This window comes from Patella vulgata, chromosome 2 (assembly GCF_932274485.2).
Source record: "Patella vulgata chromosome 2, xgPatVulg1.2, whole genome shotgun sequence".
Lineage (NCBI taxonomy): Eukaryota > Metazoa > Mollusca > Gastropoda > Patellidae > Patella > Patella vulgata.
Genome location: NC_065880.2, coordinates 69,198,436 through 69,221,701, shown reverse-complemented (window position 1 = coordinate 69,221,701; position 23,266 = coordinate 69,198,436). Strand labels below are relative to the sequence as shown.

At 36.5% G+C, this 23,266-nt stretch overlaps 1 protein-coding gene across 1 annotated transcript; it reads right to left on the bottom strand.

Moving 5' to 3' along the window:
* Window positions 1–684: 684 nt before the first annotated feature.
* LOC126812572 (uncharacterized) lies at window positions 685–20,772 on the bottom strand. The gene is made up of 4 exons (XM_056099193.1): window positions 20,363–20,772; window positions 15,239–15,358; window positions 4,037–4,174; window positions 685–1,705 (listed from the first exon to the last, which is right to left on the bottom strand). Exons 1-4 carry the CDS (start codon window positions 20,589–20,591, stop codon window positions 1,473–1,475), a joined length of 720 nt encoding a protein of 239 aa, XP_055955168.1. The 5' UTR covers window positions 20,592–20,772; the 3' UTR covers window positions 685–1,472.
* Between the last annotated feature and the right edge of the window lie 2,494 nt (window positions 20,773–23,266).

Below are 23,266 nucleotides of genomic sequence, written 5' to 3'. Positions count from 1 at the left end.
GGGGGCAGTGAGCTGTAGACGGCTAGGTTATAGCTTGATTTGTTTGTTAGATTAATAACAACTTCACTATTTCTATAGATGATACACCAATACGCAACTTATGCAACATTAATGTAAAGTGCTAAATTTATCAAATATACATTTTTAAACCTATGTATCACAGCTTATCCGTGGACGAAAACAAGATATCAATTGATTTTGAAATTAATATTATCAATGGCACTGTGTGTTAAGAGAATAATTAATTCATTTTCATTACAGCACTATTTTATAATTACACTCGCCTATAAATATTTGGATTCAGATAGAAACACTTAAGGCGAATTTGGTATTCTAATTGTTTCGACAACTTGCCCATGGTGGGCCTTTTCATTTCACCTGGCATACATCCTCACCATGAAGACTTATGTAAGAAAAATGTTTCCTAAAACATTACTTCCAGCGATAATTGACCATCGTATAATATAATATGGTAGGGGTTTTATTTCGTGTTTAAAATCATGTTTGTCTTTTCCATTTGACGAACATATTTAGCAAACTGTCCGCATATCTAAATATCAAATCTGCATTTCAAGATACTTTACAAGACAAACCAACTTTGGTATATACGATATAATTGTGCGAGATTATGTCACTGGAGCACATAGAGTTTGTTTTCGCTAGATAACTGCACGTAACTATAATATTCCTAGAATACTGACAACAGTGTGTATCACTCTAGACAATTGTATGGAAGTACATTCCTAGAGCACTGACAACAGAGTATATCACTCTAGAAAATTGTTGGGGATTATATTCCTAGAGCACTGACACCAAAGTATATTATTCTGAAAGAAAACTGGGAAGATACTGGGAAAATGGTGCTTTGAAGGGAATGCCTAGATATAGATAGAAATGTTCACTCTATGTATTTTAACTATGTGATGAATATCTTTAGTTCGTCATTTAAGTTATTCTTAGGACTAAACCAGAAGTCACGTGTTTTGGAATATTTTTGCAAATGATGAATCAATTATTCCTCATCAACAACACATGTGTACCGGACATGAGTTTTCTTCCCTTTTGATTTTTTTTATGAAACTTGTTCAATACATAGATTAGTTTCACCAGTTATTGTATTTGTACCCTGTGACATAATGACAATAAACAACGTAGAATTGTTCTTATCTTGTTGCACACTTGAGTTATTGACGTTGTCGATTTCATATTCTCCTCCCGTCATGCGTTGAAACATGTTTAAGTGGCCCGAATTGTAAAGAGTCGTCTAATGTCATTGAACGTTTTACCAATTTAATTCAATACATGGAATGAGCTTTCACTGAGGGCATTTCGTCTTTTAAATGTTGCTAATAAAATCACATGTGATAGTATAGCCTTACACTTAGCGTATTTCGTCTTTTCAAATGTTGTAAATAAAAGCACTTGTGACGTTTCATTTCCGCTTCAGTAAATAATTCACACACTTACCACTTCTAAAGCATCGTTTTAGCTTTAATAACACGTAATGCCCGTGCAACTATTAACCAGAGCGTACAGGCTAAGACACAGAATAAGACTCCACACCATGCTACTGGTATAGCCCAGTCTATTGTAACAACTCGTGCTGGACAAACAGCCGTAGGGATTTCAGTCAAACTATAACAGTTGAATTTTTCATAATAATCCTTGGTATGAAACATAGATAGACCAAATACACCAAATAAAGCTGAAAAATATAAAAGAACAATATTAACAACAGTAGCTGAAAAAAGAAAGACATTACCTATTTCATCAACCTATCACCATATTACACCCCCTCCCCCACCCATACTTCTCGCAATATTTCGTTTGATTAGACCCAATCCCACTCCAACACTGCCGGACTCATCGTAAATGTCTGTTCCAAATTACCCAATCGGAATTAACCAAAATATGCTAATACAATGACAATAGTGGCTGCACTACGTCATAACAAGAGAAATGTATTATGCTCAATTAACCAGTGCATTGCAGAAAAGTTAATTGTGTGACAAACGGGGCTATTCTCCAAAATAGCTACAACGCAACATTATTGTCACATGTGGAATCTTTTTATCAATTGTTGACCACATGGCAGACAATATTTTCACATTGTTTAATACATTTCACCAAATGTTTGAAGTTTTCGGACAGACCCTAAATCAAAGAGACGGACTGTCATGCTACGTATTGTATTTCTACAAACTGGATAGACATATGACTTCCACCTTTAAAGTTTGTTTTGACAAGTTTGATCAAATAAAAATAATTCATGAATTTTCTTCATAAAAATGGATAATATCAAATGCATAACAAAGGTAGGAAGTAATTAATGTTGGCACAAGCAAACACGTTTCCATAATTTATATCGGAGATTTGAGTCAAAAAAATTTCGTTCCAATAGCGAGTTCGAGCGACGGCCAAATTTACAGATGCGAGTATGGATGTTTGCTCCCGATGAATCCAAGCATAAAATTTTACTTGATATCAATACTAGCAAACGCTGTGATTTTCTTAGCTAGTCACTGCCGGTAAACGATCAGTCATGAAAATTCCCTGTTGTAGCTGCTGAATACAGATTCTACTGTAGGCCTACCCAGGAGGGATTTGATTGGACGATAGAAATAGACACACTCCGTCAAAAACTAAAGTTTTTGCTGTCAGTACAGCAATGGTTAGAGAGGGATTTCTTGGGCCATCTCTTCGAGATATGCTCACCCCTCTGATATACGTCGGTATAAAAAAAAGTATGTGCAATGTACCTGTACAAGAGATAAATATTACCCTAACCGAGGGTGTTAGGGTAATATTTGTCTTACACACCGACATCAATGTTAAATCTATCTTAAGCCCATATCGACCCTCCGAATGATGTGACAAAATTAAGAAAACAAGTCGTAAGTTACACGTGTATTACATTTTAGTAACCACGTGTTCATAAACTGGCATTCATTTTGTGCAATGTTGTCAAACGATTTGGACGACGAACTGATGCGCGCAAGTCCGTTTGTAGAAAATATGGATGAAAAAGAAAACGTAGATTCTGACAAAGAATTATTTAAAGCTAGTCAGAGTGCAGAATTTATGCAGAAAATGTTTAACAAGGATTTAATGTACTCAGATTTTTTCCGATTGTGATACACGCTTTTCAATTTCGAGTGACAAGTCGTCAGTGAATGTGCCAACAATACCTGCCCAAAAATCAGTGGGGTGTGAACTTTTTTAACAGGTAACAAGTCAGTGTGGCGGAATAATAAACACGATAATGAGCGAAAGATATGAGTATATAAGATCTTATTTTTTGGATGTCTAGATTCGTCTTGGAAGTAAGCAAAAAATAAAATAATGAATATTAATTAAGCACTGAATTCCGTATTTATGGATTACGAATACAACTGATGTGGATATACATGTACTACACAATCCAGAATTTGAGTTTCAGACACGTTCCTGATGGTCAGATTAAGAAACTAAGTAACATGGGCCTGGCAAAGTTTGTACAACATTGTACAATAAGTGAATAAAATGTTAAAAGAAAGAATGTGTGTCCTTTTTCTTTGCCGAGTCCGTAAACCTGTTGTGACGTCATCAGAGAGTGATATCTGATATCGTCCCTAGGGTCGATATCAGATATCACTCTCTGATGACGTCACAACAGGTTGATCGTTTCATAACATGCATGGGGGGGGGGGGATAAAAGGAAATAACAAGTACATGTCATACAGTATAAGACCATTGTGTTTGATAAACGTACCAACCATACAGTATAAGACCGATGTGTTTAATAAACATACCGACCATACAGTATAATACCATTCTGTTTAATAAACACCTCTGCCATACATCCCTGTTCACTTAACGTACCAACCATAAACGTGCCTGCCATATATTGTAAGGACCCCTTGTTTAATCAACGCACCTGCCATGCATTATACGGACCATCAAGTGTTTAATTAACGTGCCCGCCATACAAAATAAGACCTGAATGTCTAATTAACACGTAACTGTCTTACAAGACTCGTACTATTAATTAACATACCTGCCATACAGTATAAGACTCCTGTGACCATACAGCTTGCTACCTGTTTTTGTGTAATACCAATCAGTCCAACAATAGCAGCTGATATAAGATCTATAATAACCACGATATAACATGACGCTGCAGAATTCTGTAGTCCTGAAATTGACCAGTAAGTACATGGAATGAAAAGGGAAAAAAAAGCTTTAACGTACTACTTTACTGAAGATTGGCGTATGCCATGCAGTGTAGTAGCTATGGGTGAAACTTTGTCTGGATAGCGGCGCTACGGCCTACTCTTATTTCGAATTTCAACTCATTTAATGAACATATCTTAGACTGAACTAACAAGGCGCGAGCGACTGTTATTCGACAACTCAGCCATTCAAAGAAATGAAATGAAATGGTGTTTAATGTCCTACTGTTCTGCTACGACAAGACAAATAAAGACAGGCATACGCCATGCAGTGTGCTATGAGGGAAGTTTTTTTGGATTCCAACTGTGAAGGGTGCTTATACGTGGGCGCCAATGTGTACACGGAACTTGGTTTTTCGTCCTATTCTAAATACTATTATTCTGTTGTCACATGCGAGGCCCTCCGTCTTATACCCCTGACAAAGGGGAACCACGCCGGTAAATCCTGATGAACTTTCTCGGCCAACGCAGGGATCGAACACGGGACCTCCAGGTTAGCGAGTCAACGCCCTAAATCACTGAACCACCGTTGCTCCGCATCTAATATATATTATTCACTGTTATTAACTGTCTAAACAATGATAAATATCAGTGTGCTATTGTGTGAATGTGTATCAATCAATAAAAACAAGGTGATAATTTACTGTTAAAAGATTTTGTGCTGAAAATATTACGTTCAGCCGCAAGAAATATTTTCTTGTTGAAAACGCTGGGTAAAACAGGGATCCAATTTAGTAAGATATTTAATAATTCGTCAAAGGGAACATTATTAAGATAATTAACATAGGACATTAGGGGAATGTCAATAACATTTAACTGAAATAGATCATGATTAAGGCTACTTGATGGATGACAGAATCTGTTATAAAGAATTGTCAGTGTTTCTACAATATTTCTTGAAAAATGAATTGGCATTCCTTTTATCAGCTGATAGTTTATATTCAGAAATGGTTTTAGATAAACCAGGTTGTTTTTATAACTTAGTCTACAAAAATGAATTGGTATATTATCTTAGTTTCTTAGATTATCTTATATTATTGAAAGAAAGGACAAAGGTATGAGGGAAAGTCAATATTTATAATTTTTCAAAATAAACAAATTCTGCTGATTTTTCTGCGATCTGATAATTTTGGTCACCCAGTTTCAAAATATGAGGCTGGTCTCCTGTGACAATTTTTGCTGCTTTAAGTTGAAATAATTCTAATTTATAAATATTGAAATTTGTACAGGAATCCCAAACTTCGCATACATAATTATTCTAAAGTATGTTTAATAACGCATTCATACAATTTATCTAAGGAGGATTGTGATATATTTTACTTTTTCTTAAAAATGAAATAGTTTTAATGATGTTTTTATTATCAATTTGAAAAAGTGCACCTAAACGTTTGTTGTAAAGAGAATCTCGTTTTTTTTTTACTTTATCGACTTGTGTTGATATTTTCTGATATCTACTGTAGAATGTATTATTGGGTGATAAAATGTTGATATCCTTCACGAACGAATGATTTTTACTCAGGACCATAATCTGCCACAAACAGATCAATTTAATAATATAAGTGACTTGATAATCGTGGCGATCAATTTCCAACTTACTGTAACTTCGCCAAAGTATACATGGTTATCCAGGAACGGCTATTAGTTTGGAATTAGTGAGATCGTTAGCTTGTTCGTTCGTTCCTAGAGTTTTTTTTACGTCCATTTCCACCTAAGGTGATATCGTAGACAATCGTTAGCTTGTAAATCATAATACCCTTTATAGGCTATCAACGGGAAATGAAATGTGGGTTTAACGTCCAATCAACCTGACAAAGCAGTGCCGGATTAACCATTAGGCAAATGAGGCACGTACCTTAGGGCTAGCCAGAAATCCAGACCACACAAAAATAAAGTAAAAAAGTTGTAATCTAGCTACTGTCATCCTATAGTAATTACAGTATTGTCGAAATAAATTGGTTCTGAATTTTTTGTAATAATGTTTCCGTTAAATTTAACTTTTTTCCTTTTATTGATGAACCCAAGCCATTATCAAAATGTGCCCTAGAGTCAGTATTGTGCTACAAGGGAAACTGGGCCCGGATAGCGGCATTTCCCCATACTCTTCATCGCGACAGGGGAACCATGCTGGAAAATCCCTGGGAACGTTCTCGGCCAGCACAGGAATCGAACCCTGGAACTTTAGGTTAGTTAACAGCATCTGATTCACGGGAACATAAAAGGTACATCTTAATGAAGGGGTTTACCCCCTAAATCGCCCACTCCCTGATTGTCAGCGCAACTTTTCCTTTATAATCTTTCTTCTCTACTGATTATTTAATAAGCTTTAGATTTACAAATATGGCGTTGGTCATGGTCATGATCATGTAAGGTTATAGCCCTATACTTATATTGCTAACAACCACGATACAGATCACTATGTTATATACTTATGACCAAGCCCACATGAGACTCGCAGATTGTAGGCCTATTTCACAGAGCTTGAGATATTTATACACGACCGTGGCAGAAGTTTCTGAGGGCCTTTCACGATCAATTAGTGGTCTTTATTCATCAAGAAGGAGCTGGGACTCTTCTTGGTTCCCTACCTTTTGATCCGCCATTTGTTCACATCACGACATGAAGTCGTCAATGGATTAAACAATTATTGCTATCAAAATATGTCCGTCACCATTGGTAACCTATTATACAATTGGTTACTTTAATTGTCCGTTAGATAATTTACTATATTGAGCTATCGTGACGTCAAACATTGTTAGTTGACTAATAGATCTGCCCACGTTGGGTATTTTATTTTTGTATCACGACGCGGATGAGTGGGATATTCGAGAGTTTTCAAGATCATTCTTTGCTTGTCAGGTGTGGCACATAAAGAAAATGTTAGAAGGCGGTCGGTCCACGACGTCCACCTCGTGTGGGCTCTTGAAAGAACCTCAGACAGTTGCAAACGAATAGCGGGTGGACGACGCATGTTGTTCACTGGGCGCTAAACCACATTCCATACCATTGAGTAACATTTCTCCTTTTATTCAAAGCCAACATTTAAAGCTTTCCAAATGAAACATGCAATGACGACGAACTATTTCTCTCTTGCATATAATGTTGTTATTTTCTCGGCCGTGCGACTCCTTACATCAACGGCTATACAATCCCAAATACTATAGCCAAATCCTATCTTTGTAATAGTGATGTCGTAATACCCCCTGGGTAGTGTCCTTATTGTGCTGCTACGGCGACGGAAAATGGTGTCAGATCGCGCCAAGATCGCCATAAGCGTGGTAAAAACATGGTGAAAACGCCAGAAATCGTGCTGTGGTCTTCATGGTTGCCAAACAAACGCCAAGGTTCTGCGATCATTCTTGGAAGGCTGTGAGAAAGCGACTATTTTCAAATTTTTAATTTTGGGGGACATTTTCTCGCGTTGTGTTCTCTTTTCCAGGCGACCTTGTGCATTTTCTGGCCGCCGTACAGTCGCAGCAGCGCATTAAGGACGCCAACTCGGTCTGACGGGTGCATAATCAACACTGGTACTCTAGGGCTTAATGACTCCATTGATATAATGTAACTAATAACCCCCCAACCTTCATTCGTCGCACATGACAAGGTTTTGAGAATATTTAAGGGTTACCAGGAAATAGTTCAATTTGGAGCGGATACTCTTTCAATCTCCTGAGATTGGTACTTAGCCTTTCAATCCATCACCTACTAATTTAAAATGTGACATAAAATCTGCAGCATGACACTAGTTAAATATCTACAGCCGAATCGATATTCATTTAAAACAACATTTTATTTCCATTAATCACTTATGTTAATATTGTCGCCCAGTGTTAACACAAACTAAAATAGGAACTATACTTCACAAACACGATTGTCAATAACTGAAACTTATCAACGAAAATATCTAAATTAAACGTTCAACTGCACTACACATTGATGGAATAATTTGAAAGCTAAGGTTATATCATCGTTTGTACTAGAGTCATGCCTTTCAATTTGGGACGTATGCTGTATCGCCATGACCAAGCAGTGGTGTGTGCCTGGGCAACGAAAGATTAGACACACTCACTGAAGTCGTCTCGTTGTTCGTGGTTTTTAACGTCCACTTCTACCGAGTGTGATATCATACAAGTCGCCAATGAGGTTGAGAAGGCGCCACATACGCAGTGATCGAAACCAAGACCGGTAGCCAGAGGTGGCGGGCTATCTTGAGCTCAAAGCGCGACACTCTAGGCCTCTAGGCTATCCCAACCCACGTGCAGTTGTTTATTTTTATTATCCAATTAAATTGTCTGTCCAGTCGTTCACCCGCGGTTTGGCATTTTAAATTGAAATGTCCGCATGGTTTGAACTAACAACATTCGGAAACCCGTTAAACTATTATTAAACCATTGATGAAAAGTGATGTGTTTGTTATTGTTTGAAAATATGGTTTTGAAGTATAAAAGATTGCTTGGCTGAAGAAGCTTATCATTGTGCCATTTTTGTGGGTTCGCATATGAACTATCTCATCTAATTGGAAATGATTTTGTTGATAGACTACTGTCATTATTCTAGTTTCTGGTGGTTAATGGGGCGGTTATCCTGCAATGTCAATTATTAAATGATTTGGTTATTTTTAGCATGACCACATATTTATTGTATTTAAAGGCTGGATGCGTCATTTATATTTTCGCTAAAATATTAACCTCCTTAAGGCTTAATATGTACCGTAATTGGTTAAATTTAATCAAGGGCACAAAACTAAAATACTAAAGCTAGATATAGTCTCTCGGCTTGGATTCAACCGGTTTTAAACTAGGCTCATCAGGTTTCTCCACTACCAGCGTCTTGTTACTCTCAAGCAGCATACGCATAGATAGATGAAATACTGAACGGTAATGAACCATTGTTGAACTGCTATTCTTATTAGAGATAAAACTTTCGCAATATATTGTGGTCTTCAAGCCATTTCTATAGCGCTAAATGCCACACCCAGCCATAAACATAATACCACTCTAGGAAGAAACCTCTGACACCAAACCTTGGAACCGCCTTGTTTATACATTTAGTCAATAACAGAACATGAAACTTGTTCATCGAACCGTTAATGATATTAAATACGCCTGTGTTATCTGGCAGATAATAAAAGGCAAACACGATAATATAATTCGTCTCTTCTATTATCAGGTTCTTTCATTAAATAGTTGTCCCAAATCATAAAGAAAGATATTTTTATTAATTTGGATGAAAAATAACAACGCTTTCATTATCGCGAAAAATACATATGTTTTTTATCGGCAAATATCATTAGCGATTTAAATTATCTAGCTAAGTCAATATTTTAATTATAATTAGTTTATTTACTTGGTTCAAGTTGTAAGTCGTACTACAGAAATTATTAATAATCAATTTAACTTCTGGAATACGCTAAAGGTGCGTTCACACTGGGGGTTTAATCTGAATTGAATTCAGAATAAAGTCTAATTCCGTAATGCCGCTGTCTGGTGCAGACGAAATCGTGCCCGACGCTGAATGGCAAGATGTGGAAGATGCAAGATGTAGCCTTGCCCGCCTCAGAAAATTGAATATTAGCATACGAATGAAGGGCGCGTCCATCTTGTATATGAATGACCTTCACTTCTGCTAGTTATACGCATAGAGTGTGGTGCGTTTCAATTTGAATTCAATCCGAATAAGCTGTAATGTGACGAACCGCTTTTAATCCTAGACAAGCCAACCCGAATTCCGGAAGCCGGCCACAAGAATATGCATCGAATAAGTGATTCCTTGTTGAATATCGTAAACGTAAGGTTCTTTGAATAATTAAATAGAAAGTACATGTAGTTTCAAATATGCATGACTTGTAATGTAAATTGGTTCGCTTTGAATTAGCAAGTAATCAAGCCAAACATAAACTTGTCTGAAGCGCCGACTCACTTACGGAAGTCATTGGGCAGTTATGTTGCGACAGCAGTTGCCCTTTAACATGATTTAAATACCAGTTTAATTACTTTGTGTTTAGAATGAGCAGAACATCGATTAATTTAATGGCAATTTAAAATGTATAGCTAATTATTAGTATTAAATCATGAATACTTGGTCCGGAATGATTAAAATAAAGCCAAACAAATTTGATTTTTAGTTCTTCGGGATCTCCATGATTTTGTCTGTGAATTTCAACGCTTACAAATTTGAAGCTACGAACTTTTTAAAAAAAAAGAAATTAGTTTAATTTGTTTTTATTTGGAAAAATTAAGCAAAATTTAAATAGCCGGAAGAATGCAATTTAGATAATAATTGGTTTGTTTCAATTTTTTTTGTGGTTGTCTGACTTGTTAGTTGTTGAGTGGTGCGGTCCTCCTGCACTTACAGATAGATATACAATAGCTGGTAGTTTGCGATCTGTAGAATGAAAATTGATGAAGATGTATAATCAATGAACTTTATTACACGCGTAATGAGACCTGATACAGAAATATGGTTATTCAGCATTATTACCTTCCTAATGAAACCTAATACATCTTTGACATTTAATATCGGGCCATTATAAATAATTTGGTATATATAATTTATACTGTTATCTGGTTTACACAATTTGATGCCATATAATCGATATTCCTAGATAAAAAAGCATCCCAATACCGACTTCGATGTTTGTTTTGAAGTTCTGATATTGCATCCAGGAATATTTAAATAACACTTTAGTTTTATCGGTTTTTAGAAATAGATTACATGTCTGATCAGATCGGTGATCATTGCTTTTAGATACTTGATATTCCTTAGTTCTGATCTATCGCCTGGTTTAGGTTTTAAACCAATTCAGTAAACTTTCCATTGATCTGATCAATTTAGTTTGAAATGGGTTTTTTCAGTTTTTAATGTATACTTTAAAGCCTAAGTTTGTTTGTTTTTTCAGTTTTCAATGTATACTTTCAAGCCTAAATTTTTAATGTACTTACTTAAAGGCATGGCGTAAAGCTGGTTTAATTTGTTTATGGACCATCTTCGTTTGTAATCCACGCGTTTAGCAAGAAACTAGAAATTAAGGGAAATATTTCCAATTTAAAACAGTTCCCATGCATAACATGAATTATAAATTAGTTTTTAATCTATGCTTTTATCATAGAAACTTGTTTGGAATTCTGAAATTAAAACGTCAGAAAAAAAAACGTTTTCGTGTTATAAAACCGGCCCTTGCATTAGTTATTATTATTTCGTCTCAGTTCAGCTGTTTGAGTTTACGTCTCTGTTATCGGGGTTGGCACTTTGAACAATTGGTCAGGAAGTGTGAAAAATAGGACATAACTGCCCACAACTTGGCCAAGTAAATAGTTGGCGGATTTACATACTTGCGGGCCCTAGGCCAAACTCATCAGTTGGTCCCAAAACTTATAGAGGTCTTATGGAATACCCTCTGTGCACATGAAGCACGATTATACGCTGGTACTTTCCGTGACAAATTAAATTTGGTGGGACCTAGGTCAATGGCCTACTACGCTCATTGATAAATCCGACCCTGACATTCTCATTAATAATATAACCCATCCCCATGACAATTGCTTGCTGAGTTTACGATTGAAGTCATACCAACTACAATACCTAGGTCAATGGCCTACTACGCTCATTGATAAATCCGACCCTGACATTCTGATTAATAATATAACCCACCCCCCATGACAATTGCTTGCTGAGTTTACGATTGAAGTCATACCAACTACAATACGGGGTTCACTCCCATTTCGACTATTTCGGCAATCTCCGACGCACTAACTCAATAATACATTTCGTTTTAAAGGAGCTAAGTCTCTTTTTTTTTGCACCTGGAAATGGACACAAATGAGTCGCAACCCATATAATAACGTAATATGAATGTTTATAAACTGATTTATATTCAATTGTTTCTGTTTTTACTGTAATTTCTAATCTGTTATGTTCGGCGAAATATGCGAAAAGGCAAATTGAATGGCAGTCTGGTGATTCCAGTCTACACCGGTAGTATTCTTAGCCGTGTTCATCGAGTAGCTTCGTTACAAATGGCACTTAAAAGCATTCTGACACGCGATTCGTGTGCCAATATTAAAATTTTCATTATGTCTTAAATATTGGATATCAGAAGCCATTCTTTTCACGGTGAGATAGCAACATCAATGTTTATTTAAATTGACCAATAAGTCGTGTTTGCAATGTCAAAAACTGCTGATGATATTGAGTTAAAGACTTGTCTCCTTTAAACTATCAGAAATCACTATGCCCCGTGAAACAACATTTTGTAATATATCGATTTAGAAAGTCATGCGTTTCTCAATTTACTGAACCAAAACTGAACGACCTCTTAAAAAGATCTAATTAGTATATTAATCATTGGGTAATCGGAGTTTTGTATTTAACAGACGGCAATCTATAAATATAGTCTATATAAACCTCACAGACACAGATATACAATATTTATGAGAACTATTTTAGAACGAATTAAAATATGTTGTAAGTATTTCATATTTATTGTCAACTCACGTCATTTAACAGTTAAAGTGTGTAGAATCGTTTTGAAACGGGCTTTATAAGTACTGATTTACAAACGGGAATGCGCTGTGGACTATTTAAAGATGGGGTGGCAAACGGATGGATGCTTAACATCTCTGAAATGAAGACAATGTTCCAATTCCTAGTACACTATTATTACAAGTATCACACGCATACACAAGGTTATGGTTATATATTTTGATCAACAGTTATCAACGTACTCTCAATAACAATATTGATTTAGCTCTTACAGTGTATTTTATTAATAAATCCTGAAGGTCTCTGTGGCTAATTAATGGCGTCCTTTCTCTACACGTGTCATTTGTGGTTATATTAATAGGAATCAGATATGGACGTACAGGAAATAAAGTTACGGAAGCATGAGTAATAAAACTTGAAGATATTAATCTCCGGGAGAGATATTAATGTGTTGGATTTAAAGGGCATAAAGCTCTTACATGATCCACGGCCTTAGGCATTATACAAACACAAATTATTGACCCATTCCAATGAAGGGTGGTGTTGTTATCCATATGAAAATAGGGGTTCCTAGTATGCAATAATTAAGACACGGTGAACAATTTCAAACCAGTCGGTATGGTAGGGCACTCTATGCTATTGAGCGCCATTTGTAATGTGCGCCTTGGTAAAAAAGGAAACACGTCAGTACTCCAGGTGCAAACTGAACTAACAAGGCGTGAGTGACTGTCATTCGACAACTCGGTCATTCAAAGAAATGAAATGAAATGAAATGGGGTTTAACGTCACACTGATCTACTTCGACTGGGCATACGCCATGCAATGTGCTATGGGGAAAATTTTGCCCGGACAGCGGCGCTACGGCCTACTCTTATATCGAATTTCAACTGCCAAGGGATCTTTTACGTGCACTCCAACGTGTACACAGAATCCCGGTTTTTTGTCCCATGACTAGACAACTTTCTTGTAAGGCCCTCCGTCCTGTACCACTGACAAGGGAAAACAACGCCAGAAAATCCCGATGAACTTTCTCGGCCAACACCGGGAACGAACCTGCGACGTCCAGACTAGCGAGTCAGCTTCCTACTCACTTACCCACCGTGGCTCCGGCCATTCAAATATCTTTTGGATACTTTGTATGTCTCAACGTTATGTCTATACTGATTCACGCATATTAACTCTGTCTATGCTAATAAATACATACATTAAGAGTAATTAAAATACAGATGTGACGTCACCCTTTGATGTTTGAGTACCATTATTTCAAATAATCGTACGGGCAATGTGCCAAGCGTAACTTGGTAAAATATTGAACTCGAGTGACGTATTTCATTGCAAAGCACATGCAAGTGTCTGTATTTTAAGTTGTTTAATGGTCTCGAGCTTAAGACATTGCGTAATATATTGTAAAAACATTCGGGCCTCACGGCCCTCGTGTTGTTACAATATATTACTTAATGTCTCGCTCTCGACCATTAAACAATACATATTCACCTGAATGGGTAGGATTCAAATAATCGTTTATGGTCAATGTAACCAGGCTACGTCTTTTCGGGACTTAGACAAATGATTTGGTTATGTCCATATATATATATATATATATATATATATATATGCAGCGCATTCCTTTAAACATCTTTCCTTGCTGCCCAACTGTAATGTTATTGTCATTTAATCTGTTTTTCTGACATTTATTTTAGTTAATATATAGTAATTTCATATCTCAAAGTTCAAATTATCCGACTTCGGAAGTACGGATTAATATTTAAAAAAACACATCTCTAGTGGGATTTAATGAAAACAGTCTACATCTGACTGGATATTTAAAGTAAAGATACATCTATTCTAAAAAAAAGGTTTGTTTTTGATAGACTGGATACATTGACTTGGTAAATACGGTTAAAATAAACAGGAGGGATTCGTGATATACGAAACCATTTCTGAATTATTACCTCGTGCAGCAATATATCATGCATAACAGATTCTATGATCTGAATTTTCCGATTGTCTGTAGAGGTCATATTGCCCACACAATTATATCTTCAAAACTGAGCTATTTTCTTTCAACATTTCCGAAATCGAAAAACGTTCAACATTTCTTAAATCAAAATACCGCATATATTTGACAAGAAAAGCTAGATTTAATTTCGCGGTGGAAAATTATTACAATTTTACATGTAGAATGAATTTGAGGAATCTCGATATCAACTAAATGGGTGGAGTTATGTACACTTTTAATATAGGTAAAAAACACGAGGTCCATCCAATGAAATTTTACAATTGGAATTCGACGGAGTATATTGAAACGACTGTTTAGCTAAATAATAAACTCGAAACAAACATGTTTGGTTATTATTTAGCTAAACGGTTGCTGAAGAGCGCCAGTACCATGTGACATTCAAAATGACGACTCCCATCGAAGTTACCGAATTCGAGAATATTGTTACCGGTATTGATATTTGGGCCAAGAGTAAAAGCACTAGGGTAATTTTCTTAATTTTAAGAGTTCATATAGCTAACAAATTCTTGTTGTAATTGCGTCTACTTACTGGCTATCTGTTTCGCTTCACTTGAATAGCCCCCGTTGCTTTCATCAAAATCTGTCACAAACGTAAAACATTCACGATTGGAGATCAAACTACTTCTTGGGATAATATCCCTTTCTTCATCTGAAATTTGAAAGTAACAATATTCTTTATTTGTATTATCCTAATTAAAATCGACAATATTCATTACACTTACAGTATATCCTGGAGAAAGGAATTGAACTCAGGACCGTAGCTAGCGGGCGGGGGGGGGGGGGCAAGGGGTTGCCCTTTCTATCCGACGCAATACGAAGCCAACGACGAACGTGCCCATATCAGTATGGGCGCCCCATAAAGCCGAGTGACATTGGTTGGGCGCTTTTTAATGAATAACACGATTAACACTACAACTTGATTGATGGGATGCCCAAAACGGCGTGATCTGTAGGGTGTCTTACCCCGGAGGGGCGCCCATCATGACATGATTGGTAGGGCGCCTTATAATGACAATATATGATTGTCGGGACGCACATAATGCATAATGCCGACCGAGATTGGTTGGGCGTCCACGACTTATTGGTATCAAGAGTGTTCATCTGGTATTGATAGTTTTGGCTTGGGTGTCACCCCGTGTGTTTTTGTAGTATGTCGAGCTTGGATTTGTTGGTGTCACGTGTGTTTATCAGGTATTTCTATTTTTGTGTTGTTGATGACACGCGTGTTTTGTGAAAGCAGTACGTGAGGGTAGTTCAAGTATTGATTTAAGGTTGAAATGACATATCAATAAATTCACCCCTTCTTCGCGTGACATAAAGATATATTTCTTATCAGTATAGTGCCGCATTATCAATCCACTATGATCTTACTAGACTCAATGACACTTGATTATAAAAAATTTACATGACGGTATTCGCATTGGTTTGCTCTTAAAGAGATGTTTTCTGGTCGTCTTTGTCTCAATGATTGTTGGCATTTCTTGAAGTTCAGACACAGGTATCCTGTAGTTGTTGATTTTTTTTAAAAAAAAGGCTGTCGTATAGCATTGTACTTCACATTGTAAGCAAGACAGTGAACAAGCGTTTTGTAATTATTTTTCCTGAAGTTCCTGACCTGTATGTTTTCAAATATTAAGTGCAGTAGAACCACACCAATAAGATAAACCCGCGGACAAGAGAAACTACACAGACATTGCAGCAATAAACAACAAATATCAAATCAAGTGAAGGGATCCATGGGCCAGCATCCACTTCGCTGTGCAGTCCTGGATCTGTAATGAAACAGGCTTCACTCAAAATAAAAATAAAAACCCAATGATTTACAAGAGAGACAATTTATTTCATTAATTTATTGTAGAATAGAACTTATATCAATCTCATATTTTTAATAATCTAAAACACGTTGTCATGTTCTAGTGATGAAGTCCATCGATACATTATCATTTGCGAAATTGGAATTCTGTGCTAGCTCCGACTGTACCGAGTAGCCCAAATAACACTCTTAGAAATTATAGAAAATGGAATGGAAATGAAAAAGAAATGGAATGAAAATAGACTATAATTTGATAGTTTTCTATACCAACCAGGCTAATCACGAAGGTATACGCGCCACGCAGTTTGCTATGAGGGAAACTTTGCCCGACCAGTCTACACGCAAACGTATACACTGAACCTCTGTGTTTCGTCCCTTCCGAACCACTTCCTTGCCAGGCCCTCTGTCTTGCATTGCAGACAAGGGGGACCTCACTAAAACATCACGAGCAACTGTCTCGGCCAACACCTAGATCGCAGCCACGGAGATAAAAGCTGATAGAACTGTCTAAAAATGGTGTTTGTAGTGTTCTCATCTTTATTTCGACCTTTTTGGTCAGGCCCAGTGTTTGGTCGTCGAGATAACTTTAATATTTAAGCTTCAGAGCATATCAAAGATTACCAAAATAAGTGATGTCCCGTCACTTCCGGGAACATATCTTTGGATAATACGATGGCTTAATGAGTAAACGCCATTTCCTTGCCAGGAACCAGCCCTGCGCCACTGACAAGGAGAAACCGGCTTTGCCAGCACCGGAATCGAACCCAGCAACTCCTGGTTAGAGAGTCATATTCACCGAGCAATCGTGGCTGCGATACTAATACAGCGATTTGCTATCTTCTTTTTATTGACTTTTAATTTGTTTATCTGAGAGGATCAATGGTATGATATTTTATTTATATGTTTTAGTAGAGGAATTTATTACCAAGCGATCTTTCGAAAGATTTCTTGTAGCACACGAGAGATTCCAAGTATAGCCTGGTAGTCGAATCTGATATGTCACCAGAGCTGCCAATGACCTCCAAGAGATGTGGGGCCTCTAGAGTTTAAGATTAAACTATTTCATCTGCGAATGCTTAATCAAGATATTCTAAATGATCTATTTAAAACGGTTTGCAGTAACCACACTACGACAAAAAGAAACAGCGTAGGCCTACTGTATTCCAGGGGCGCCCTGTCGCTAAAAATGTCATAGATTCTGAACAGGTGTCTACAAAGACTTAATCCGACTCTGTCCAATAGAAATTTCTTCATTAAAAATGTCTCTACTTGCTTGATATTGTAGCCTAGTGTCCGGACGATATAATAATGGCATCATCATCTGTATTTTGTAATAAGCCAATAACAACATCTGAAACGTATCGTTGTGTCAGACGACTGCTAATTAATTAGTTCCCGTAGTTGATGACAGTGAATGTTATTGATATATTGACACGCCGCAGCATTCTCTAGCCATTTCGCCAGTTTATGTTGTGGATGTTATAAATGAGTATGGGTCAAACAGCTTTACAATGATTAAAAATTCGATATATTTCAAATGCGAATTACTTGAAAGGCAAGAATATATTCAGTCCAATTATTATGTAGAATACATATCCTATTACCGCATATGGGATTATTAATTATACAGAGCGAATACCAAACCCAGATTTATATAACTTCATAATGTTCGAGTTTTCTCGATTTTTAAAATTTAATTTGTTGGATTTTGAAGATCATCTGTTGCAATTTGTAAGTAATGATCATCTGTTGCAATTTGTAAGTAATGATATTCAGACTATAATGCATTCAGACTATAAGCTTACATTTTCACAGTTTCTCGCGTAAAAAGGGACAAGATTTGATGAATTAAGTAGATATCTAAGCGATCGCTTGAATTATTATCTAGTATTAATTAAAGATACATTAGTTAAGAGTTTTATAAAGAGTTGGCCATTCTTGCTATATAATAATTCAAAAATAGATGATAAAAAAATGTTGAAAATTTTCGACAAATTACTTTGTTCTGAACGGAATTGTCACTGTTGGAAATTTGAACTGGAAATGGGCATCAATTTTGTCTGCACCGTCTACGAGAATTGGCGATCGTTTGATTGACAGACGATAACTCCACCCACATATTCTCGATTATCATGTAGCATGCTCAATGGCTATGGTAGCCTCGCTTGGCAGGCCTTTCACCACCAGTTTCCGGTAGTGACATCAGCGACTAACGGTAAACGTTAGCTTTGTCCGCCATTTATTGATTTAATTTTAAATGGATGACTGTTTAAATCCAAACTACATCGAAGCCATCCGTGGGTCTACAGAGTTGATTTTCAGCTTGTGTAAATAAAGGTCTAATTAATAATTTCTATTACATCTGAAGCCTAAATAGGCAGATTTAGCTCTTGCATAATGTATGTTTAAAGTACGAAAAAGAACACGATTAAAAATTAAGAGGTAGATTGTGGCGCTATGCGTATAACTGTTTATAATTAATACTAACTTTTCTGCGTTCTCTGAAAACACTAATAAAGTCGAAGTAAGATTGTTATAAGCCGTGCCTACAACATGTGGTCTGTATTATCTTGTTACAGTGTATTACAGCAAGACGCATAGGATTATTGCATGTGTGTTAATTAAAGACTAAACGGGTTGGGAATGATTAAAACAATTTTACGTGACAGCGAATAAACAAAAGAAGAACCACAAGAACAAGTTAATGAATAAAAAATATAAAATGAGCTAGGACAGCAATTCCTCTTTTAAGATATATGGGGGGATGGGTGCTAGATCACAAGGTCTGTCATTGAGTCAAGTGGCGTGGTTTTGTTTCGATTCCTCGCTTGTACGTGACAAGGAGTAAGGTCGCTTGTGCAGCCTCGTGGGTTTTCTCCGGGTCCTCCCGTTCCCGCCACTGTAGTTATATGGTCTTTAAGACCATATTATACCTTTTAGTAATTATTAGATTCAAACATTGTAGAGAAGTCATATATCACGTACTCAAATTAAAATGATTGAGTGATTGACACATAAAAGTATTTATAAAACCAAAACATGTTTATCACTTGTGTTGGAAAATTCATATTGCATCATTTGACTTAGTAATCAATCATCGTAATTAATTGCGAATTATTTTTGTATTTAAATAATTGACAGAGCTGCCTCAAGGATGCTGTCAATATTATAAGACTGATTTAGGTCCTATACATTTTAGACATCATGAAGATTTCTTAGTGAGAGACAGCTGCTAAATTCAGGAGAAACCGCCGAGGTTCAAGAGACACCAGCTGGGATGAGTAGCCCCATTGATTTGTAGGAGCGATATGATGTAGCCGCCGGTAAACTCCTCTGCGAGTTTGGGGTAAGAGAGAAAGACAAGTTAATTGTATGTGTTGTATTGTAAATTTTGTATTGTAACCATGTGTATCTAGCTGATATAAAATGTAGAACCGAACTGATGCATTGTTATTCCTGGTAAGACAAACGTCTCATCTACTGAGACAGTAAGAAGAAAATACACAACGTGTAAAATGAATCCAAAGAAGAGAATTACAATACTAGACGATCACAAGGCTATCAAAATATGTAGCGGAAGAGAGTATGGGTCACACGTTGGATGTGGGGAGTTTTTAACTTATGGGCTTTCCACATCTGACAAGCGACTCATCGCAACCATAGCACTACACTATGTTAGTCCTTAAATGACCTAGCCTGTGACGAGTGGACGCTAAACTCCATTTCCCTCGCCCCCCCCCACCCTTTAAGATATGTCACTGTATTTAAGAAACTTACTTGTTAATGTATTACATATTCTCCACAGTCCAGTAAACTCAATATACAGATAATAGTATTTACTTGTGTTAAGACCGGAAGTCGATGAATCCTCCACTTGTAAAAAGAAATTGTCAGCTGAAATATTTTTCATGAAGAGATGATTTTCCGTCCTGTTTATTTCTGCTAATTTATCTTCCTTATATTCGTATTTCTGCCAGGAATTTACGGAAATGGCCAGCACAACAAAAACTGACGCTAAAACTCCAAGGATACCAGCATTGATAAACAAGATAATTAACGGCGACGCCATTGTCAATGTATTTATAGTTTGTTTAAGCTCTTGTAACCAGTATAGGTCATCTATTTTATATACTAATCCCACGCCAATTTTATGAAACACATTTCTATAGGGTTTTTCTTATATAAATCGTATAGCTGTCTGTATTATTCCCATTGCCACTCATAGACGACGAATATATGTTTTACTTCGACTCAATGACTTCAGCAAATAATATTAAACCAGAAAACAATCTGGCATTAAAGTGTCTATTATTTGTATTAGGCTTTTACAGACGTTAGTTATTAATGACGTTTAAATCCGGACGATTTATATTGTACACACTATCTAAATACAGATTAAACAGTGTGACGTACCAACTTACAACGTTAATCCAAATCATTAATTTGTCTCGTAAACATCCCAGTCATAATTCAATTAATGGTTAGCACATACATCCGTGATCATTTAACCGCGATACTGTATTCCAGAATCTGTGTTTTACACGCATTCATGTGAGCCATGAATCCCGGTCTCTGTACAACAATCACTACCGCCTTCAATTAGTAACTCTATTCGGAAAGAACAGAATACTATATTATATTGGAAACAATTTCCTGGCTATTTACAGTTCTCCTCTCACTGTTGCAAATAACACCCTTCCATTAGAAACCAAGGTATACAATCCGCGTGATATAACACTACTTCCGCTAATAAATATCATGTAGATGACTATGGGTTATGAAACAGTAGTATTATTCACATGGTCGAGTCTCGATACTAAATGTTTAATGTCTGCCGCATCATAATATTTCCCGTGAGAGTTTATTTGTCTTTATTGGTGTTCACAATCTGAGAAGATTCCAATACATATCAGTTTCATTTACCATCAAACTATAAGCAGACAGACGGTCCGTGATTAAAACAAAGAACACTGTTTCATCTAACCAGAAACAAATAGAAATTGATAATGCAATTTAATATAGCGTAAAAATCGAGCTCTGTTAGCGATATCATGCAAGAACCAGCCACCGTAGAATTCGCAGAAAGTATACAATTGTCCATCATAGCAAATTAACACAGTCTATAGGTACAGAACTAATAAAGCTCAACGAATCAAGTGCATAAGTTCTATTAGCAAGCCTACCAGCGAAACAGCCCAATGTATAATGAGATATTTTAAAGGACAATTTCACGTAACGTTGTGGGCGAAACCTTTTTCAACAAATTAGTAAGCATCTCAAAACTGTCAAATAGCACAAAATTTCTGAGAAGTATTAACAAAATTAAGACAACTTCCTTTGTAGCAGTTTAATAGAGACACAAAGCAGTCCTTGGATGACTGAGTTCATGTGCTCTGTAAATGCATTATTGGACTACGTATTATAACATGTACCTAAAGCGGCAACCAATATATTAACTGTCTCATATAGCAATTACTCAGTGTGGAAAAAGATGAATAACACTTTCAGCCTTTCTTACTGATTACGTTACATAGTTTTCAAATTATATCAAAAGAATTGATCGAATTGATAGTTTGTCTCTATTACTTGACAGTGTGGAGGCGTTGTTAACTTCTTTTGCCATCTCAAGAAGAATATTGTTAAAAGGATCTTCTTAATGTAATTTTGTTTCATCACATCCGTCAATGCTTCTTTGTTTGTGTCATGGTGAATGTTACATTCAACTTCTGAAAAATAAATATATGGAATGAAATACAGAGTAAATTGTCAACAAAACATAAAATAAACTTTGTAGCCATACGACCCAGACAAAATCAAATGGGGTTTAATGTCCCACTGATCTGCACCGACTGAGCTAATGAAGACGGACATACGCCACGCAGTGTACCACCATGAGGAAATGTTGCCCGGACAGCGGCGTTTCGGATACTCACATTTCGAATAGCAACTGTCAAGCGTTATTTTTCATGCACGCCAATGTGTTCAGGCGAAATCGGGTTTCCGTCCCATTCGAGCGACTAGACGCTGCTCCATGCCAAGCCCCCGTCATGTACCACTATATAGGGGAAACCGTGCCGAAAAATCCCGAGGAACTTTCTTGGCCAACACCAGGAACAAACACGATACCCCTTGGTTAGCGAGCCAGCGTCTTACTTACCCAAACAAACCCAGGCGCGGATTTGAAAAACAACACGAAAAATATGCATGTAGGCCTATGTTTAAAAAAACCCAATAACCCCAAAACATTTCATATTGATTTATTTAAGACAAAACTAATAATATTATGTAGTGGAATGGAAAGTTTCATCCTGATTTATGAAGTGTCCATGCGACTCTAGGTTAATTCAGGGCCATATGATAATTTTATTTTATTATTATTTAGTACCCGGAGAAACCCCATAGTTGTCATATTATAAGATATTATTCTCTGACGTTCTCCCCAATGTAATAAAGTGTCTGATTTGTAATTACTAGAAGTAGAAACTAGATATCACATAATCTGATACAAAAGAAATTCTATCACAGCTTCGGACATTAATTAATTATTGATTATCATTAATCTAGAACTGGTGTCGTTAACCGCTTCACAATGGCCTAAAAAAAAGTAAATTGGAAAATATGAACAAACGAAGAAGAAATGACGAATTTAAAGAGTAGACTAAATGCAGGTTGGGGTGGGGGTGGCGCACTACACAAACAAACCCGAAAAGAGATACCCGCGGACATGACACAAACTACACAAAC